This window comes from Mandrillus leucophaeus, unplaced genomic scaffold, assembly GCF_000951045.1.
Source record: "Mandrillus leucophaeus isolate KB7577 unplaced genomic scaffold, Mleu.le_1.0 Scaffold137, whole genome shotgun sequence".
Taxonomy (NCBI): Eukaryota; Metazoa; Chordata; class Mammalia; order Primates; family Cercopithecidae; genus Mandrillus; species Mandrillus leucophaeus.
In genome coordinates, this window is record NW_012101332.1 from 175,692 (window position 1) to 185,241 (window position 9,550).

Genomic DNA, 9,550 nt, shown 5'->3' on the forward strand with positions numbered 1-9,550 from the left:
TGTCCAATAGCTCCACATTCTTGCCAGCCTGTGGTATTGTCAGTCATTTTAATCTTAGTCATTTTAGTGGATATGTAGGTGTATCTCATTGTGATTTTAATTTGCATTTAACTAATGACTAATGTTGAATATATTTTCGTTTTTTTGCCATTCCCTTATTTCCTTTAGTAAAAAGTGTCTGTTTAGAATTTTTATCCATTAAATTTTTTAGCAATTTTATTGAGGTATAATTTACATAACATAAAATGTACTCACTGTAAGTGCACACTTGGTGACTTTTAGTCAATTTATAGTTAGGCAGCCATCATGACAATCCAGTTTTAGAATATTTCCATCACCCCCAAATGTTTCCTTATGCCCCTTTGCAGTTAATCCCTTCTTCCACCTCCAGCTTTAGGCATCTACTGACCTACCTTCCATTTTTGTCAATTTTCCTTTTCTGAACATTTCGTATAAATGGGATCATGCAATGTACAGTCTTTTGAATCTGGCTTCTTTAACTTAGCATAATGTTCTGGAGGTCCATTTATGAAGCAGCATGTATTAGTAATATATTCTTTTTTATTGCCAAATATGTTCTTTTGTAGGGATATACCATATTTTACTTATCTATTTACCAGTGATGGACTTTTGGATTGTTTATAGTTTGGGACTATTGTCAATAATGCTACTATAAACGTGGGCATACATATCGTTGTGTGGACATATGTCTTAATTCATCTTAGTTGGATTCATAGGCATGGAACTGCTGGGTTATATGACGAATATAACTTTCACTTTATAAGAAACTGCCAAAATGTGTTCTAAACTACCTATATCGCTGTACCTTCCCAATAACAATGCATGAGGGTTTCAGTTTCTCTGTCTTCTCACCAACACGTGCTATTACCTGTCTTTTTGAGAACAGCCATTCCAGTGTGTGTGTAGTGGTATCTAATTGTGGTTGACTTTGAGCAATTGCTTATTAGCTACTGGCATAGCTTCTTTGGTGGAAAGGCTGTTCAGTGTTTTGCCCATTCTTAATATTAGGTTGTTTGTGTTATTATTGAGTTGCAAGAGTTGTAAAAATATATTCTGAATAGAAGCATTTTATTTACATATATGATCTGCAAATATTTTCTCCTAGATTGCGATGGCATGTCTTTTCATTTTCTTAATCGTATCTTTTGCAGTACAAACATTTTTCATTTTGATGAAGCCAAATGTATCTTTTTTTTCTTTTATGAATTGTGCTTTTGTATCTAAGAACTCTTTTTCTCATACAAGGACACAAAAATTCCCATTGATATTATCCATTTTGCTTATATTCTTGATTTGTAAGAGTTCTTTATATATCTTATAATCAACCTCTTTATCAGATATATATTTTGCAGTATTTTATTAGTTTAGATACTGGATATATATTTCGCAATATTTTACTAGTTTCTGGAGTAACTTTCTATCAATTAACAAACTTTATTTTTAAAATCAGTTTTAGGTTTACAGGAAAATTTCACAGAAAGTACAGAGTTCCTATATACTTTCTGTCCTCAAACATACACACCCTCCCCAACTACCAACATTCCATATTACAGTGGTACATTTGTCACAGTTGATAAACCTACATTGACACATCATTATCACCCAAAGTCCACAGTCTGTATTAAGGTTCACTCTTGGTGTTGTAAATTCTGTTAACTTTGAAAAATATATAATGACATGTATCCACAACTGTAGTATCATACAGAGTAGTTTCACTGCTCTAAAATTTCTCTGTGTTTGGCCTAGTCATCCCTCATTCCACCCTAACCCTTAGAAACCACGGAGCCTTTTACTGTCTCCATAGTTTTGCCTTTTTCAGACTGTCATGTAGTTGGAATCATATAGTATGTAGCCTTCTAAGATTGGTGTCTTTCACTTAGTAATATGCATTTAAGTTTCCTCAACATCTTTTTGTGATGGCTTATTCTTTTAGCACTGAATAATAGTCCATTTTCTGGATGTACCACATGTTATCCATTCACCTACTAAAGGACATCTTGGTTGTTTTTTAAGTATTGGAAGTTTTGAATAAAGCTGCTATATGCATTTGTGTGCAGGTTTTTGTATGAACATAAGCTTTCATTTTATTTGGGTAAACACCAAGGAATATGATTTCTGAGTAGTATGATAAGAATATGTTTAGTTTTGTAGGAAACTGCCAGAATGTTCTTCAAAGTGGCTATAATATTTTTGCATTCCCCCAGCAATGAATGAGAGTTCCTGTTGCTCCACATCCTTGTCAGCATTTGGTGTTGCCGGTGTTTTAGATTTTGGCCATTCTAACAGGTGTGAAGTAGTACCTCGTCGTTTTAATTTGCAGTTCTCTGAGATTCCTGATCTCTGGTTTGGTGTCTGACATTAATTTGGGGAAATTCTCATTCATTGTTGCTTCATTTATTGCTTATTTTCCTTTCTCTCTTTTTCCTCCTTCTGGTATTTTCATCATATGTATTTACACCTTTTATACTTAACCCCAGAGTTCTTGGATATCTGTTCTGTTTCTTTCAGTATTTTTTCTCTTTCTTTTCAGTGTTGGAAGTTTCTCTTGTCACAGCCTCAAGTGCAGAGATTCCTCAGCTGTGTCCAGTTTACTGATAAGCACATCAAAGGCATTCTTCATTTCTATTACAGTGTTTTTGATCTTTAGCATTTCTTTTTTATTCTTTCTTAGAATATTCCTCTCTCTCTTTTCATTATCCATCTGGATGTTGTCTATTTTTTCTATTAAAGCCCTTAACACATTTCTTATAGTCTTTTAAAATTCCTGGTCTGGTAATTCCAGCATTCCTGCCATATCTGACTCTAAATCTGATGCTTGTTTAGTCTCATCAAACTGTTTCTTGCCTTTTAGTTTTCCTTCTAATTTTTTGTTGGAAGGTAAACATGATGTACTGGGTAAAGGGAAATATAGTAAATAGGCCTTTAGGAATGTAGTGATAAGGTGTAACGGGAGAGGAGTATTCCCTAGTCCCAGAATTAGGTCTCAGTCTTTTGGTGTACCTGTGCCACCTGATGCAACTTAACCAGTGCTTCCAGTTTTTTCCCCATCGCTAGGTGTGACGGAATGGCTTAGAGGGCTGAGCTGGGTATTTTCTTTCCTCTATGTCATTAGGCTCTAATAAAACCCCAGCAGGTTATGATCTATCTACTTGAAGAGAAAATACTCCTAACCTCAGGTGATCCACCCACCTTGGCCTCCCAAAGTGCTGGGATTACAAGCATGAGCCACTGCACCTGGCCGGTATTTAGATTTTTTACACTCTTGTCTTATTTAGATTGCGACCCTCCAGCTTTCATTTAACTTATCTGTGTTAATAAGATTCCTTGACACTTCTAGTCTCCCAGCCATCGCCTCACACTATTCAGTTACTGTGTTCTCCCTAAAATTGTTGAGTTTCTTTGTTCATTTTTTCCAGAAACCATTCAACATGGCACATACCTGTTACAATATCTAAAAAAATCATTTAAATACTTCTCTATTAAGTATAGGAATGGTTGGTTTTAGATGTAAGGGAACAGAAGAGATATCCTCTGAGAAAGGTTATAAAGTACAGTGGGCCAGGCGTGGTGGCTAATGCCTGTAATCCCAGCACTTTGGGAGGCCGAGGTGGGCGGATCACAAGGTCAGGGGTTCGAGACCAGCCTGGCCAATATAGTGAAACCCCTTCTCTACTAAAAATACCAAAAAATTAGCCGGGCGTGGTGGTGGGTGCCTGTAATCCCAGCTACTTGGGAGGCTGAGGCAAAGAGAATCACTTGAACCTGGGAGGCAGAGGTTGCAGTGAGCCGACATGGTGCCACTGCACTCCAGCCCGGGTGACAGTGTAAGACTCTGTCTCGGGGAAAAAAAAAAAAAAGTAGAGTGGCCGGGCGCGGTGGCTCATGCCTGGAATCCCAGCTCTTTGGGAGTCTGAGGCAGGTGGATCACCTGGGGTCAGGAGGTTGAGACCAACCTGGCCAACATAGTGAAACCCCGTCTCTACTAAAAATACAAAAATTAGCTGAGTTTGGCAGCATGCACCTGTAATCCCAGATACTCAGGAGGCTGAGGCAGGAGAATCACCTAAACCTTGGAGGCAGAGGTTGCAGTGAGCCGAGATCGTGCCATTGCACTCCATCCTGGGTGACAGAGTGAGACTCCATGTCAAAAAAAAAAAAAAGAAAAGAAAAGAAAAAAAGAGTAGAGTGAGCATCCAGTAGGTGGCTGAATAATAGTAAAACTCAGCTGTGTAAACACACATCTCTTTGCACAGGAGGCAGTGAACAACAGGGTTGGAAACATCTCTGTTTAATTGGATAGCCATTTAAAGGATAAGTAGGCAAAACAAGGACCTTTTCATTTTATACATTTGGTTGAGCTACCTTGGAGTTACTTTTGTTCTGATCTGTAAAGGAAGTAAGCTAGGAAAGAGTGCATTTAATCACTGTAATAAGGTGAGAGAGATTAGAGCTAGTTTGTAATTGTTAACAAAAATATAAAAATTAAGTGATTGTCCTGATATTCAGCTGTCCTATATGTGACTTATCTGTCATTCATCATCATAATTTCCTTTAAGACAATGATTTATTGTACAGTCAATTGTTTAATGCCTGCTATATGCTAGTGGGTAGTTATTCACTGTTGAATGAAATGAGGATTACATCTTCCTTTGGGAAGGTTTCGGGATCAGAAAATCAACAAAAGAGCAAAAAGAAAAATCAGTGGATATGCATTTGAAAATCGTGAAATGAAGAAATGAAACATGATGCTGGAATTGAGAATAAAGGACATAGACTGCCTTACAGTCAGTAGGGCAAGCCTTTCTGTGTAAGAGATATTTAACCAACCATTAAGAATGAGAAGGAGTTGGCCTTTCACAGAGCCCAGCACAGATTATTTTTAGGAGATGAAAAATCCCATAGAAAACTATATGAAATGGGAAATGCTATGACACAATCGAGGAGCTGAATAGAAGCAAATGTCATAATAAGAGGGGGTAAGGAGGACAATGTCTTTGAAAGAGGGCTTTAGGTAACCAAAGACCGTATTATATTAGATGGTAACATGTTTGGATTTTATTCTAAGAGTAAAGAAAAACTGTTAAAATTGTTAAGTGGAGATTCTCAAACTTTGATCTATATCAGAATCATCTAGTGGAGTTATTAAAAATTCAGATACCAAATTACTCCTATAGATTTGGTTCACTTGTGTGGTAAGTAAATAGCAGTATTTGTGATAAATTCCCAGATGATTCTCATCCACAATAAAATTTTAGAACCACTGATGTAAATAAACTATTTGCCATATCACCACAATCTTATATAATCTCTATTTTTTTTTTTTTTTTGAGATGGAGTTTAGCTCTTGTAGCCCAGGCTGGAGTGCAATGGCGTGATCTCAGCTTACTGCAACCTCCGCCTCCTGGGTTCAAGTAATTCTCCTGCCTCAGCCTCCTGAGTAGCTGGGATTACAGGCGCCTGCCACAACGATTGGCTAATTTTGTATTTTTTCAGTGGAGATGGGGTTTCACCATGTTGGGCAGGCTAGTCTTGAACTCCTGACCTCAGATGATCCACCTGCCTCGGCCTTCCAAAGTGCTGGGATTACAGGCATGAGCCACCGCGCCCGGCTATAATCTCTCATTTTCGAAGCTCATGTTGCCTAATTTCAAATTACATAACTTTATTGAAATATTCTTTAAGCCATTGACTTCCAGTAAGAACTGTTTTCACTTTGTTTCCAATTTTGAAAATGTAAACTTTATGTTATGCTGGCTACAGGAAAATAATTTTTGTTTGCTTTTATATTTTCTTTCAGGTTTGTTATCCAGGCATAAGACCAAGAAATTACCTTCAGAAAAGGACATTCATGAAATCAGTTTATCCAAAGGGAGTATAATAGAAAAAAGTAAAACTCTTCGTCTGAAAGGATCCATTTTGAGAAATGAGTGGCAGAGCAAAAGTGAGTTTGAGGGTCAGCAGGGACTTGAAGAAAGATCTATCAGTCAAAAGAAAATCGTCTCTAAAAAAATGTCAACTGGTAGAAAACATCCCTCTTTTACTCTGAATCAGAGAATTCATAATAGTGAGAAAAGTTGTGACTCAAACTTGGTTCAACATGGGAAAACAGATTCTGATGTGAAACGTGATTGTAAAGAACGTGGGAGTACCTTGAATAATGTCTGCCAGCTTACTCTCCATCAGAAAATTCATACTGGTGAAAAATCCTGTAAATGTGACAAATGTGGGAAAGTTTTTAGTCATAGCTATCAACTTACTCTGCATCAGAGATTTCACACTGGTGAGAAACCCTATGAATGTCAAGAATGTGGGAAGAACTTTCTTCTTTACTCACAACTTAATCGACATCAGAAAATTCACACTGGTAAAAAACCCTATACGTGTAAGAAATGTGATAAGGGCTTTTTTAGTAGATTAGAACTTACTCAACATAAAAGAATTCATACTGGTGAGAAATCTTATGAATGTAAAGAATGTGGAAAAGTTTTTCAACTTGTTTTCTACCTTAAAGAACACGAGAGAATTCATACAGGTAAGAAACCCTATGAATGTAAGGAGTGTGGGAAAGCTTTTAGTGTAGGTGGACAACTTACCCGTCATCAGAAAATTCATACTGGTGTAAAACCCTACGAATGCAAGGAATGTGGAAAGACCTTTGGACTTAGTTTTTACCTTACTGAACACAGAAGAACTCATGCAGGTAAGAAACCTTATGAATGTAAGGAGTGTGGGAAATCATTTAATATGCGTGGACAGCTTAATCGGCATAAAACAATTCATACTGGTATAAAACCTTTTGAATGTAAGGTGTGTGAGAAGGCTTTTAGTTATAGTGGTGACCTCAGAGTACATTCTAGAATTCATACTGGAGAGAAACCGTATGAATGTAAAGAATGCGGGAAAGCCTTTATGCTTCGTTCAGTCCTTACTGAACATCAGAGACTTCATACTGGTGTGAAGCCCTATGAATGTAAGGAATGTGGGAAGACGTTTAGAGTGCGCTCTCAAATTAGTCTGCATAAGAAAATTCATACTGATGTGAAGCCCTACAAATGTGTACGATGTGGGAAGACCTTTAGATTTGGTTTCTACCTTACTGAACACCAGAGAATTCACACTGGTGAAAAGCCCTATAAATGTAAAGAATGTGGAAAGGCCTTTATTCGTAGAGGGAATCTTAAAGAACATCTGAAAATTCATTCTGGTTTAAAACCCTATGACTGTAAAGAATGTGGGAAGTCCTTTAGTCGGCGTGGGCAGTTCACTGAACATCAGAAAATTCATACGGGTGTAAAACCATACAAATGTAAAGAATGTGGGAAGGCCTTTAGTCGTAGTGTAGACCTTAGAATACATCAAAGAATTCATACTGGTGAGAAACCCTATGAGTGTAAACAATGTGGGAAGGCCTTTAGACTTAATTCACACCTTACTGAACATCAGAGAATTCACACTGGTGAGAAACCCTATGAGTGTAAGGTATGTAGAAAGGCCTTTAGACAATATTCACATCTTTATCAACATCAGAAAACTCATAATGTAATTTAATATAAGAAAGGGTTTCCATGTCATGTTCTATTTATAGAATATCAAAATATTTATGGCCAGAAAGAAGTTCTGTCAATGTGTTGATCTTTTTTTAGACATATTAACTTAATAAATGTATGAGTCTTAAATATCTCTTAGTTCTCATTAAATTTAGGAAAATTCACACTAGAAAATAAAGCTGTTAATGTAACAATTGTGGAAAAGTGTTCCAGCAACAGCATATACTTATCATCATTGCCTTTCCACTACTCTACTAGCTGTGTGATATTAGACAAAATACTTGCTTCTTGGTACCTCAGCTGTAAAATGAAACACACCTAAAAGTGTGGTTAGTTGTTTCCAACATGTATAATACAGCAACAACTATCTGGCCCATACTGCTTTGGATTAATATTGGATATTACTGTTTTTATTATCATCAACATTATTGTTAGTGGATTTCTTAACAGGAAGACACAGTGGAGATGATAAATTTGGAAAAGTCACTCATCACGTATATTTCATGAAGGACTTCTTTGATAAAATCTGTGTTATGAGCTGAATGTTTGTGTTCCTGTAACAATTCCTGTGTTGAAACATAAATCCCAAGGTGATGGTATTTGAAGGTAGGGCCTTTAGGAGGAAATCAGGTCATGAGGGTGGAGCCTTCATGAATGGGATCGCTGCCTTTATTAGAGGAAGCCAAAGAGCCAGCTAGCTCTTTCAACCGCATGAGGATACAGCAGGAAGTCAGCAGTCTACAGTGCCAAAGAGGGAGGGCCTTTCCCAGAACCCAAGCATGCTGGCACCCTGACCTTGGACTTGCAGCCTCCAAAACTGTGAGAAATAAATTTCAGTTGTTTATAAGCCACTGAGTCTATGGTGTTTAGTTATGCAGCCCAGAATAATGAAGGCACTCCATTAGAATATAAAGAAAATGTAAAGATCTGAATTCAGACCTCATTGCTTAAGTTCTACCAGAAAATTAAAGATGAAGAGAAACCCTAAGGATGTAGTGAGTGGGAGAACCTTAGAATATAGCTGTTGAAGCATCAGAGAGAGGTGTGAGGGGATTTACCCACAATAATATAGAAATTAAATGGATGGAAAAAAGAAAGCTGTCTGGCCGGGCACCGTGGCTCATGCCTGTAATCCCAGCACTTTAGGAGGCTGAGGTGGGCAGATTACCTGAGGTCAGGAGTTCGAGACCAGCCTGGCCAACATACAGAAACCCCATCTCTACTAAAAATACAAAAATTAGCCAGGCGTGGTGGCAGGCACCTGTAATCCCAGCTACTCAGGAGGCTGAGCTAAGAGAATCACTTGAATCCGGGAGGTGGAGGTTGCAGTGAGCTGAGATCGCGCCATTGCACTCCAGCCTGGGGGACAAGAGTGAGACTTTGTCTCAAAAAAAAAAAAAAAAAAAATCGAAAAAAGAAAGCTGTGTATTTAGAAATTTTTTCCTAATTTTATTATGAAAATGCCCTGAGACACAGAAACATAGAATGCATTCTATAATGAACACCCATTTTACCCTCCACCTAGATTTGAAAATGTATACTTTGCTTTGTTTTTATATAAAATAAAATTTTTTTGCTATACCATTTGAGAGTTACAAACATCATATCATTTTGCCCCTAAATCAGTTTGTATCTCCTAAAAGTAATAGTAATGCATATAACCAAAATAGTCAAATCACACCCTAAAAATTAACAATTCCATGGAATCTTATAATATCCATTCCATGTTCAAATTTCCATAATTGTTCCAAGAATATATTTCATGGATATTTAACAAGGATTTACTCTCAGGATCACACATTGTAACATTTTGGTGGTTCTGTCACTTTGTTTTTTTTTTTGTTTTTTTGTTTTTTTGAGATGGAGGCTTGCTTTGTCACCCAGGATGGAGTGCAGTGGCACGATCTTGGCTCACTGCAACCTCTGCCTTCTGGGTTCAAGCGATTCTCCTGCCTCAGCCTCCTGAGTAGCTGGGATTACAG

The 9,550-nt window shown here is 37.4% G+C and overlaps 1 protein-coding gene across 2 annotated transcripts in view; it reads left to right on the top strand.

Annotated features, from left to right (window-relative positions):
- Positions 1–8,417, top strand: part of ZNF540 (zinc finger protein 540) — a 19,023-nt gene extending 10,606 nt beyond the window's left edge. The window contains exon 5 of one of the 2 annotated variants that reach the window (XM_011973290.1): positions 5,819–8,417. In XM_011973290.1, coding sequence (XP_011828680.1) covers positions 5,819–7,569 — 1,751 coding nt within the window. In that variant the 3' untranslated portion in view covers positions 7,570–8,417. The remainder of the gene's footprint in view (positions 1–5,818) is intronic. The other variant, XM_011973291.1, reaches the window with a different exon arrangement.
- The last annotated feature ends 1,133 nt before the right edge of the window (positions 8,418–9,550 follow it).